The sequence below is a fragment of the Neovison vison genome, chromosome 5, assembly GCF_020171115.1.
Source record: "Neovison vison isolate M4711 chromosome 5, ASM_NN_V1, whole genome shotgun sequence".
Lineage (NCBI taxonomy): Eukaryota > Metazoa > Chordata > Mammalia > Carnivora > Mustelidae > Neogale > Neogale vison.
In genome coordinates, this window is record NC_058095.1 from 12,482,937 (window position 1) to 12,495,778 (window position 12,842).

At 36.3% G+C, this 12,842-nt stretch overlaps 1 protein-coding gene across 4 annotated transcripts in view; it reads right to left on the minus strand.

Moving 5' to 3' along the window:
• The window catches only part of CEP112 (centrosomal protein 112), a 424,841-nt gene that overhangs the window by 378,807 nt on the left and 33,192 nt on the right, over positions 1–12,842 (minus strand). For 3 of the 4 annotated variants that reach the window (XM_044247581.1, XM_044247583.1, XM_044247584.1), the window contains 2 exons: positions 4,708–4,801; positions 2,774–2,851 (listed from right to left, as the gene is read on the minus strand). In XM_044247581.1, coding sequence (XP_044103516.1) covers positions 2,774–2,851; positions 4,708–4,801 — 172 coding nt within the window. The remainder of the gene's footprint in view (positions 1–2,773; positions 2,852–4,707; positions 4,802–12,842) is intronic. The other variant, XM_044247582.1, reaches the window with a different exon arrangement.

Genomic DNA, 12,842 nt, shown 5'->3' on the forward strand with positions numbered 1-12,842 from the left:
TTCATATTTTACACTGTTAGTGAACTCTTTGAACAATACAATCTGAGGGGTTTGAAGTGGCGGGGGGGTGGGAGATTGGAGTACCAGGTGGTGGGTACTATAGAGGGCACGGATTGCATGGAGCACTGGGTGTGGTGAAAAAATAATGAATACTGTTATGCCGAAATTCAATAAAAAATAAATTTTAAAAAAAAAGTGTGAAACCAAACCCAGGCAGACCTAGTTTTAAGGTATTACCTCAAAATATTTTACATCTTTTGTTTTAATTTTATTATATAAATGAAAAATTTAATCCTCCGAACAGTTAAATAATTGGACAAAGTACTGTGTGTGCTAAGAAATGTGCATCAGAAGTTTCGAATAGCTAAGGGCAAAGGCAAGTTTAAAAGGAGAGCCCAGAATTTCACTTTCCACTTTGATACTGCTTTCTGGCAAATATCAAAACAATTGTCTTTCTGGGGGTTTTCCTGTGCTCTCCACAATGGTAACTTAGGCCTTCCCTCCAGGGGCCACTTCCCCTCCACCTTCAAACATAACAGCGTGTTTCTTTTAACTTACTATTCCCCTCTTGTTATTAATTCTCTCTCTTCTCTTTCACTAACATGCTCCCAAAATGGCTAGGAGATTCATATTGCTTTAATTTCTGATCCATTCCCTACCTTCTAATCATGCCCCTTCCCATGAACCTCCAAACCTTGACCTCCCCAATGTGTCCGACCATCTCTTCAAACTCCACCCGTCTAAAAGGAAACTTGTAACTCGTCAAATGATTTCCCCCACCCGACAGTTAACTAAGCCAATGTTTCCATTTCCTAGAAGCAAACCTTTAGGTGCCCTTCCGGTCAGCTCACCAATCAGTCACTAGCATCCTTTACTCTCTTTGAAATGTCTTTTCTTTCAACACTTTCCATCTTCACAGGAATCACACGAACGTGCAGCTTACCACAAACACTGAAAAGACGACAGGCTCCCTTTCTCCAATTCCTACTCGCATCCACCATAACCTTCAAAATGCCACCAAGTCAATTTTCCCCAAAGCACCGCTTTCATTAAAAACCATTATTAGAAGGAAGGGTTTTAAGTTTTTTAAAATAACAATCCCCACTGTCAGTGAAGAGGTTAAAAAAGAAAAGAAAAGAAAAAAAAAAGAAAAAAAGACAATCCCACATACTGCTGGTTGGAGAATAAATTGGTATATGCCTTCTGGGGGCAATGTACTAGGAAGGGATATAACCTGAGAAAGCAACCAAATATGTACACAAAGATTCTTTTTTTTTTTTTTTAAAGATTTTATTTATTTATTTGACAGACAAAGATCACAAGTAGGCAGAGAGGCAGGCAGAGAGAGAGGAGGAAGCAGGCTCTCTGCGGAGCAGAAAGCCCAATGCAGGGCTCGATCCCAGGACCCTGGGATCATGACCTGAGCCAAAGGCAGAGGCTTTAACCCACAGAGCCACCCAGGCGCCCCTGTACACAAAGATTCTTAATGAGTGTTACTTGCATTAGCCATAAACTGGGAGCAACCAAAATGTCCAAAAATAGCAGAATGCTTAAATAAGTTATGGAATATCCATCCAAAAGAAAAATTAGTGCTATGGTTTATCATATTTATAGAACTATTATAAACTTAGAGCAAATTTAAACAGTGCAAAATGATATTTGTAATGTGACCCCAATTTTGTTTTAATTTTAATTTTATAAATATGCACAAGAAAAAAAGGAGGGGAGAAAATATATAGCAAAAGGCTAAACCATCTCTCAGTGTTAAGATTTTCAAACATACTTTATTTCTCTAATTTTCTATATTTTTCAAATTTTCAAATTACAAATTATTTTATTAATAACAAAGTGTGGGGCGACTAGGTGACTCAGTGGGTTAAAGCCTCTGCCTTCAGCTCAGGTCATGATCTCGGGGTCCTGGGATTGAGCCCCACATCGGGCTCTCTGCTCAGCGGGGAGCCTGCTTCCCCCTCTCTCTCTGCCTGCCTTGTGATCTCTGTCTCTGTCAAATAAATAAATAAAATCGTTGGGAAAAATATGCGATAAAAATTGTTCTAACCCCCTTTTCATTTCCTCAAAGCTTTTAAATGGCATCAGGCAAAGTGGACCATGGAAGGAAAAAATAAACCTCCAGGGCTCACTATTGCCTAAAATGTAAAAGCTAAACCACTCAATTTAGCATTCAAAGCTCCAATACAATACACCTGATCAATGTTGCCCCTCACCCACTACATAAGTCCCAAAGATCCAGTCATGACAGCTGACTTACACCACCCACATTTCTTCAGACCTCTCTCTTCCTAGCTCTGCACCTCCACGCCTGTCTAGAAACATCCAGGCCCCTCTTGGTCTTTGCACCAAAAACAACTGCCCACTGGCAGCTCATCCAGGATATCTCCTAATTTTTTTTAACCATAATAACCTTGCTTCTCCAAGTCCTCCCTCCCCTTCCCTCCACTTTAGTATTCTACTTTCAAACTCATTTTGATATTTTACCATACACTACCTTCAATTATTATTTACTAGGTATGTGTGTATCTCCTATTTAACCAATAAGAAAATCAGCTTGTTGAGGGCAGGGACTGCTTTATGCTTCTTTGGAACGTTCTTTCTCTTTCCCGTTCTCAAAGTCCTTCTCCCACAGTACTACGGAAGTACTGAGGCTGACATACAATAATAGTCACTAAACAGAATCAGTTCAGATGTTTTCCAAAGATAATACAATTCTCCTACATTGATATACATGCATAAAGTACTTTTTTTTTTTTTTTACCCCAAGATTCCAACTATTAAGGCGAGCTTCGATGTCGCTGTCATCCAAAGACACAGCAGATTTTTTGGAATGAGCTTCCTGAAAGACAAAAAACAAAAGAGAAGAAGCGGGGGAAGGAAGAAACAGCAGGGAAAAGGAAGGAAGAGAGGGATAGTGAGAAGAAAGAAGGAAAGAAAAGACAGAAAACAGGACAAAATATATGTCATTCAGAGTAATGAGAGTTTTGTGTGCTTTTCTGGTAGTGCTGCATTGCCCTCAAAGGAAAGGTTTAAGTACAGCTGAGCTAGAGCTCTCAATTCTAAGTAATGACTGTTTATTATAGCTGCTTAGGGCTACGAGGTGCCTTCACAATATATTCACACAGTAACTAGATTTCAAAAAAAAAAAAAAACCCACACATCAAAAGAATATTTTAAAAATTAATCCAGATTCTTCTCTTTAAGTTCTTTTACAAAAAGTTTTAATTGTGGTATACCACAGTAGCTTTAAAGGGGGGGGTGGGGAAACACTTGAAAAGATGAATTATTTATAATCCTTAAAATTAGTTAACAGGGAAGTTTGTGTTGATGTCCAAGAAGCTCTTTGTTCTTAAATTAATTCTCATTCATACACTGAATATAAAGAGAAATAAGTTTTGGATTCACATCATGAGAATACAATTATGGTGAAATTTTACTTTTTTAAAAAATTAAAATTGCACTCTTTTTCCTTCCCATATAACTTATTATATTACACATTTATCAAAGCAGATTAAAACTGTTTAACTGAGCACAGCCTAAATTCTGTACCCAGAAATGGACAATGATCTAAAAGCTCTAAAAACTTAGAAAGGTATATCTGTGTAAAATAATAATGTATATATTACAGTACAGCCAAAAAATGTATTTTGAAATTAAAATTTGTTGGCACATCATTTCCACACTTTCAGAAAGCCTCACGACTAATAAACAAATCTATTTACCTATGATCACTTACCCTGAAATGATGAAAAAATATACTAAAATCTTATCTTATTATCTCCAATTATCTATTATTGTTCTATTGAACAAAATGTTGAATTTATTACATATACTCTATTAAAATTCATTATTGTTTCTACTGTAGGTCCCCTGCTTCTTTCATGTTTTTCTTTGTGAAGAAGAATATCTTAAGAAAAGGCACCTGCCTTGTTTATTTTGAGTAAATGTAATGGTTGATAATAAGCCCACAAATATTTAAAATACGCTGCCCTTAAAATATTTTCCAAAGTTCCAAACTATCACTGGAGAAAATGCAGTGAGTTATGTTTAGAGCAATATGTGCTGAACAGTCACGCATCACACATGATCTCCTTGTAACTACAAGTCATGTAACCCAAGACCAGCCAGAGTTACGCAAGGAAGGCCAGAGTAAGCAGGCAAAATTCTTCTCTTTAGAAAGCTAACTGGAATGCTCACTAGCACCTTGTTCAAACCAAAACTGTGATAACCAATTAGTTGCAAAAGAGGCATTCACATTTTAGGACATAAACAGCTCAACTTCAGCAAAAATGCAGTGTACCCTACTTCGCTACAAATTAATCTCAGTTTCTTAAATGTATGACCACTGGGTGTCAGATCATATGTACACACACACACACACACACACACACACACACACATATAAAGTAAAAGGGAAAAGGGGAAAAAATACAGCTAAAAAATGAAGCTTTCCAAAGTTATTCTTCAACACACAAAAGAAACAATCCACTGCTTCATGTGATGCCTCAGAACCATTAAGAAAGCAGAAGGAACACTCTGGAGTATACCATGTTCTTCGATATGGAGCGTTCACCGAAACCTTTACATTGTATGCAATGTTTTTAAGTAATTTTCAGAACTTTGACAAACCTGAAACTAAAAATTTGTGGAGTTATTTTAAAATAACAAACAAACGAAAGTAGAATCTGATCTTACACAACTCTTTGGGGTAATATTTTGTCCATCTTCTCTGGAGGTTGGACTCATAGAATGGGATCGCATTTGGAGCTTCGCAGTGTATGGTTCCCTACTAACAGACCAAAACAGTAACAGTCAGAATGGGAGAAATTCAGAAGACACAGGGCATTCAAATCTAGGATTACTAATTTTTTTTCTTTTGGAAATGACATGATTTTTTATATTTAACAATGATGCTTCCATAGCAAAGAAAAAAGGCATACAAAAAACATTTGTATTTCTCACATTTAATTTCATTTAAGTATAAATAAAATGTCACCTAAATGCTACAGACTTGCTTATAAACAAATGCTATTTTTAAGTGGAACTGTTATAAACTACATGTATTTAAATCTTTTCTTCTTCCTCCCTCTTTTCCTAAGTAGAGAACAAGAGAAAAATGAAACATATATTCTTGAAGAGGATAATTGTTTTTAAAGGTTACTAAGTTTTATTGATTCCTGTTGTACTTCAAGATGAAGCTGTTAGATACATAAAATTTAAAAATCCTCATGTACTGAAAATTTGGATTAATTTGAAACCATGTCAGAAAGTACAGATAAATCAGTCTTAAATTTAAAATACACCACGTTAATTCAGGTAAAATGTTATAAGTGCAGTATAAATAGGAAAATGATTTAAGCTTCCAAATGAATTTGAACAAAAAGGCTTTTCTCCAATATAAAACATAATTTAAAAATATCATTCTCAATATTCTGCTTTAGCCTGGAGTCTCTCATATATTTTTACTCAAGCTACTTCAATGAATGTTTCATTATTATGATTATCTATGCTCTGAACAGCTCCTTCAAGATACATAAAATGGAAATTAACCATTAAAGAATGAGGTAAAGTCACTAACTTTTAACCACAAGCCCTATCAGGATTCCCTTCACAAATACTAGTCCATACGAAGTATTCCCAAAGACAGAATAGTAGTTGAAAAAGACAAGATGACAACGAATGTGTTTTTGTTAGTAACACCAAAAGATTAACATTCCTTAGACTAGTTACTAAGTAATGTAAAATGTCTGTTTTGAAGAGAGCTATTAATTTGTTATACCAATACCCCGGGTTATCCAAATACTTAAAAACAAATCAGAAAAATAGATAAAGTAATATTTTGAGAATAATTTCATTAGCCCATGTGCTTAAGCTGATATAAACAGTTAAAACTAAGGATGTGGGAAGAGGCAACCTGATACACCATACTAAGCAGTGGCCTGTCCTTCTTTAAGAATAGATTAAACAATCATAAAAAGAGCTAACTTAAAAATTGAAAAATGCTTAAATATTAAAAGAAATTCTCATAGAAAATATTAATAAAAAAAGAGGACTGAAACATTTATCTATTTATTACACAGGGTGCATACATAAAACAACATATCCTTTAATTCACTTGTAGCTGTCCTCTGTACCAATCTACTTCTTTCCCTTCACAATAAATTTTCAAAATAAGTTATTAGACCCATGTCCTAACCTGCCATACACTTTTCAATCAACTGCAATCTGACTTCTACTCATCCTGAAAGTGCTATAGTAAGTCATCAACGATCTCCTAGCTGCTCAAGCAAATGAGATGCTATCTGTCCTTACCCTAGTGGATCTCACTAAAACATTAGGTACAATGTTTTAAAGATGCCACATTCACTGGCTCCATAGAAACATTCTTCCCTGGTTCTCATTCAATCCTTCAGAAATCTCCTTCACAATAACTTTCAGCAGCTTTTCCTTCCCTGCACACCCCAACCATGCTATAATCTTGAGGTTCTGGGTCTAACCTTGTTTATTCCCTTCTACGTGCATTCCCTCTGGACAATCCAAAGTGCTAATAAAACGACTAACTGTTTTTCAAATAACAAGGAGCTCTGGTTACCAGATCTACATTTCCAACCCAAATTGCTCTCTCTCGGCCTCCAACCCCATTACAAATACAAACTGAAAAGCCCTACTGACTTTCAATTCTATGTGTCCAAAACTAAATACATTTTATTGTCCCTAAAACATGCTCCAATTCAGGCCAAATAAAGCAGAGGCATTGCGGAAGCCAGTTTCTTGTGCAAGCAGTTGAGACAACTAATGAAGGAGGGCTTACCACTGCTAAAATCTGGATAACAGGACATTAGGCACAGAAGTTTAGTTTCTTGCCACTGGGACTGTCTCCAGCTGGAAACAACATTAACTGGAACTCAAAGTAGATAGTTCAGACTCACAGTGATGGGGCTGGAGGTTAGGGTGACAGTGAGAGAGAAGATAGGAGAAAAATCTCAACCCCGTAAGTCTCTTCAGGAATAACAGGTACTGTCTACCACACAGAAAGAAGAGCAAGGCGTGGAGCTCATAGAGTACCTGGTACAGGGACATATTTACATGAGTTCATGGTTATGGTACTTGCATCAATGAGAAGAGAGGGACTGTGGCTTGATCAATTTCAGGGTACTGAAACTAACACAGCAAGCTTGTTAGTAAGTTTCCTGACATGTAAATGCCTCTCTCCTCCTCAGAAGGAATAGAACTGTAGGAAATATAATTTCCTAAATTTTTCCTTTTCATTTTTTCCTAATGCTAAAATATTTCAACAGGAATCCAGAGCCATTCTCTCAGCATTATTCCTGATTCCAAATACTAGAGAAACAAAAGCGTGTCCCCATAAAATAGATAAGACACAGGACATGTAAGATTTAAAAGCCTAAAGGAAGATCAATCAAATGTCCTCCTACAAAGAAACTTACCATATATATTCATATATATAAAGGGAAGCTTCTAAATGTATCTTTGTGTTTCCAGTGTCATTCAAGTGGATATTTCAGATGTAAAAAGAAAATGAATAATCCATGATCATAAAAACGTGCTTACAAATGAAAAACATGATTTGGTAATTTTAAATTTTGGTAAAATTTGGTAATTTTAAAATCATAATGGAAGAAGAGAATAGCAGATTAAATATAGTATAAAATCAAATCACTGAATTAAACTGGTTCAAGAAATATTCAGATAACACAAAAGAAAAAATAAAGGGATAATTATAATAAATGAAAATACACAACAGATAAGGTAGAAAGATTCACAATCTCTAACATCAAAAAAATATGAATTCCAGAAGGAATAAATAAAACAGAAACTGGGGAAATAATAATTAAAGAAACAGTAATGACAGTAGCAGTCAAGATTGCATGCCACTTTTAGCTAGAACAAAAATGGAATGCCATGAAAACGATGGAAACTAAAGGTCTGCCAGGTTCTGGTTCCAGAAACAATGAGAGACAGCAGGAAGTATGACTCTGGAGAATTAGTAGGGAACCAAAGTTCCCCAAAGTAGAGGAACAAAATCAAACTCCAAAAATCCAGAGGCAGGGATGAATTTCCTTGCTCTTGATAGGAAGCTAAAAATCAATGCGGGTGATCACTCCTGACAGCTATGGCTTATAAGAAACCATATGCCTAGGAAAGGCAAAGGTCACAGACAGCCTCAAAACCAAGGAATCAGACTAGCTTCATGTGAAAGGGACAGAATTCAAAATGAAAAGAGATCCTTGATTTTCCAAATTCCTACAAACAGGAGGAAAGCTGGGAAACTACTCAGCTTAAAGCAGATCATTCCTTATAACTTAAAAAAAAATACACACACACACACACACACACACCCCACCCCCCCACCCCCACCCCGTTCAGAGGGAAAAGCCAAGAGCCCACGAAGGAGCACTAAACTCTAATCAAGAAACAGGCAACAAATGCCTGGCTAGATTTCGGAACTCCTATAGAATTGTCATCCCTATGTATTTCTTGTTCTCCCTGGTTTGTGAATGGGAGTTCTCCAGCCTTCTACCATGTGCTGGCTGGATGGCTGAGGGTGGGGGGAATAACTTGATCCTTTAGTTCACAGGTGTTTAGACTGGAAGGCACTCCAAGGAAGCCTCAACTACACCTGGATATGATTTTTATTAAGTTTTTTGAAAGATTTTATTTATTTATTTTTCAGAGAGAGAGCAAAAGAAGGGGGGCAGCAGGCAGAGGGAGCAGCAAACTCCCCACTGAGCAGGGAGTCCAATATGGGACTCAATCCAGGATCCTGGAATCATGACCTGAGCCAAAGGCAGACGCTTAACCAATGGAGCCACCCAGGCATCCCTGATTTTTATTAAGTTTATTGAGGTATAATTGATGTACAAAGAAACTGTATTCATTTAAAATGTAGTTTGATGTGTTTTGGCAAATACCTGTATAACCACCCCAATAAAGATACAGATTCTTTCCATTGCACCTAAAAGTTCCCTTGAGCTCCTTTGTTATCAATCTTCTGTACCTAGACAACCTCCATTTAGTAGAATCTCATGTATATGGAATCAAACAGCATATACATTAGTATATCTGGCTTCTCTCATTGAGGAAAATGTTTTTTAGATTCTGCCATATTGTTACATGTATCAAAAATTCATTTCCTGGGCCAACTGGGTGGCTCAGTTGGTTAAGCATCCAACTCTTGGTTTCAGCTCAGGTCATGACCTCATAGGTTGTGAGATGCAGCACTCAGGGGGAGTCTTCCTGAAAGATACTCTCCCTCTGCCCTTCCTTCCACTTGCTCACATGCTGTCTGTCTCTCTCTCTCTCTCAAATAAATAAATCTTTTTTTTAAAGTTCACTTATCTTTATTGATCAGTATTCCCTTTTATGAATGAACCATAATTTGCATATTTATTCATGTGCTGATGGACATGTAGATTGTCTCCACATTTCGGATACTATGAAAAAAGCTGCTATGAACATTCAACTATTTACTTGGACATACGTTTTCATTTCTCTTGACTAAATAACAGAATTATGAGATCATATGGTAAGTTATCCTGAACTTTTTAAGAAAGTGACAAACTGTTTTTCAAAGTGATTGTGCCATTTTACATTCCCAGTACACTGTAGGAGCCTTCCCATTTGATCACATCATCACCATATGTGGCTTTCACAGTCTTTATCATTTTAGCCATTTGAATGTGTGTTTGGTGGTATCACATTGTGCTTGATCATGGTCATTCCTCTGATCAAATATGATGCTCACCATCTTTTCACACATGTCTATTAGTTATTGATATATTTTCTTTTGTGAGGTACCTGTAAAATCTTTTGCACATTGGGTTATCTACTATTTCTTGAATTGTAAAGAGTTCCTCACATATTCTAGACACAAGCCCTTTGTCAGATATTTGAATTTAGAATATTTTCTCCCATTCTGTGCCTTGTCAGGTTATTTTCCAAATGATGTCTTTCAAAAAAAAAAAAAGTTTCAATTTTGATAGTCCAGTTTATAACTTATTCCTTCATTGTGGGTTTTGCTTTTTTTTTTAAATATCCTATTTTAGAAATCTTGCCTACTCATAGTTCATCAAGATCTTTGTTTTCTTTTAAATGTTCTCTAGTTTTGGGGCACCTGGGTGGCTCAGTCGGTCAATTGTCTTCCTTCAGTTCAGGTCATGATCCCAGGGTCCTGGGATCAGCCCCACATCAGGTTCCCTCCTCAGTGGGGAGTCTGCTTCTCCCTCTGCCTCTCCCCCTGGCTTGTTCTCTCTCTCTCTCTCTCTCTCTCCCTCTCTCAAATAAATAAATCTTGAAAAAAAAAAAAGCTCTCTGGTGTTAAGCATTTTCATTTAAGTCTATGACCCATTTCATTTTTTCCCATATGGATATCTAGTTGTTCCCCCATAATTTGATTTAATTCCTTTTATTCCATTCCGTCTTTGTGGGAAATCAACCGAACATATATGTGCAGATGTATTTCTAGAATTTCTGTTCTAATCTATGGCTTTATCTATCTTCTCACCAACACTGATATCTCTATTACTGTAGCTTTAATTCTAAAAATCAGGAATGTAAGTCCTCTTTTCTTTCCTTAATTTCTTTTCATTCTTAATTGCTTTTGTTTTTAATGGATAACTTAAATCAAGCAGGGGAAGTTCCTTTCTATTCCTAATTTGCTGAGAGTTTTTATCATGGATGGTTATTGCATTTTGTTAAACACTTTTTCTGCATCCACTGAGATGGTGACAGGATTTTTCTTTCTTGTTTATGTGATGAATATATAGATTTTCAAGTGCCAAAAACCTTCATATTCCTAAGAAAAACCCCATACATTCACGATATATTATCCTTTTTATCCTCCTTCTGCATACAATTTGCTAATTAAGAATGTTTAAGTGTTCTTGATTTAAACATACTGCATACCAGTTTGCAGTTTTATGTTCTTATAATGTCTTTGTCTTCTTTTGGAAACTACATAACACTCAATTAACAATTCCCAAAATTTGGGAAGCATTCCTTCTTCCTCTATTTCCTGGAAAAATTTCATGTAGGATATTTCTTCCATAAAAGCCTGATAAAATTCACCAAGGAAGCCACCTGGGTTTGGAGATTTCTTAGTGGAAAGGTGGTTAATTATGAATTAAGTTTCCTTGGTAGATAACAGGGCCATTCAAATTTCCCATTTCTTCTTGAGTCACTATTGGTTCTTTGTCTTTCAGGGAACATGTCTACTTCAAGTTTTCAGTGATACAAAATTATTTATATTATTCTCTTATTATATTCTTAATGTGTGCAGGATCCATATGGTGTCTCCTTTTCATTCTTGATATGGTTAATTTGTGTGTTTTTTTTATTTTCAATCGTGGCAAAATACACATAACATAAAATTTACTGTCTTAACAATTTTTAAGTATACAGTTCAGTGGCATTAAGTACATTCCTAGGGGTACCTGGGTGACTCAGTTGGTTAGGCATTGGACTCTTGGTTTTGGCTCAGGGCATGATCATAGGGTCCTGGAATCAAGCCTTGCATCCAGCTCCATGCTGAGCATGGAGTCTGCTTGTCCCTCTCCTTCTGCTCCTCCCCCAGCTTATGCTTTCACACCCTCTCTCTAACAAATAAAATCTTTTTAAAAAAATAGTACATGCATATTACTGTGAACCCATCACTACCATCCATCTCTAGAATGTTTTCATCTTCCCATACTGAAACTCTTACCCATTAAATAACTCCCCCATTCCTCTCTGCCTACAGCCTTTGGCAAATACCATTCTACTTTCTGCCTTCACAAACCTGACTACTTTAGGTAACTCACAGAAATGAAAACATACATTATTTATCTTTTTGTGATTGGCTTATTCTCCCTAGCATAACATCTTCAAGTTTCATCCATGCTGTAGCGTATCCAAATTTCCTTTCTTTTTAAGGCTCACTTTTCTTCCATTGTATGTATATACCACATTTTCTTCCCATTCATCAACTAATGAACACTTGGAATTCTTCCACATTTTGGCTGTGCAAATAATATCATGAACGTGGGTGTACAAATCATTGTTCAAGTTCCAATTTTCAATTCTTTTGGATTTGTTCAATCATATGGTAATTATTTTTAATTTATTTGAGGAATGGCCATATTATTTTTCACAGTAGCCTATACCATTTTACATTTCCACCAAGAGCGCACAAGGGTCATCTCAATATCTCCACATCCTTGCTAACAATTTCTGGGGCTCTTTTTTAAAATAGTAGTCATCCTAATAGGTGTGAGGTGATATCTTGGTATGTTTTTGATTTGCATTTCCAGAATGATTACTGATGTTAAGCATCTTTTCATGTGTTTTATTGGCCATTTGCCTATCTTCTTGGGAGAAATGTCTATTCAAGTTATTTCACCCATTTTTTGACAAGGTAGTTTTTTGTGGTTGTCATGGAGTTGTAGAAGTTTTTTGTTTGTTTTGTTAAGAGTGAGGGCATACGTGTGTGCGCCAGGGGGTGGAAGGGCAGAGGGAGAAGGAGAGAATCTTAAGCAGACTCCAAGATGAGCTCGGGGCCCAACTCAGGGCTCAGTACCATCACACCAAGATCATGACCTGGGCCAAAATCAAAAGCTGGATGCCTAACTGACTGAGCTACCCAGGCATCCCAAGTTGTAGAATTTTTTAATTTATTATGAAAATTAACCGTGTTTCAATTTGCAAATATTTTCTCCCATTGCATGGGATGTCTTTTCATTCTGTTGATTACATCCTTCGATATGCAAAAGTTTTTAATTTTGATGTAACTCAATTCATCTATTTTTCTTTGCTTTTGGTGTCATATCCAATAA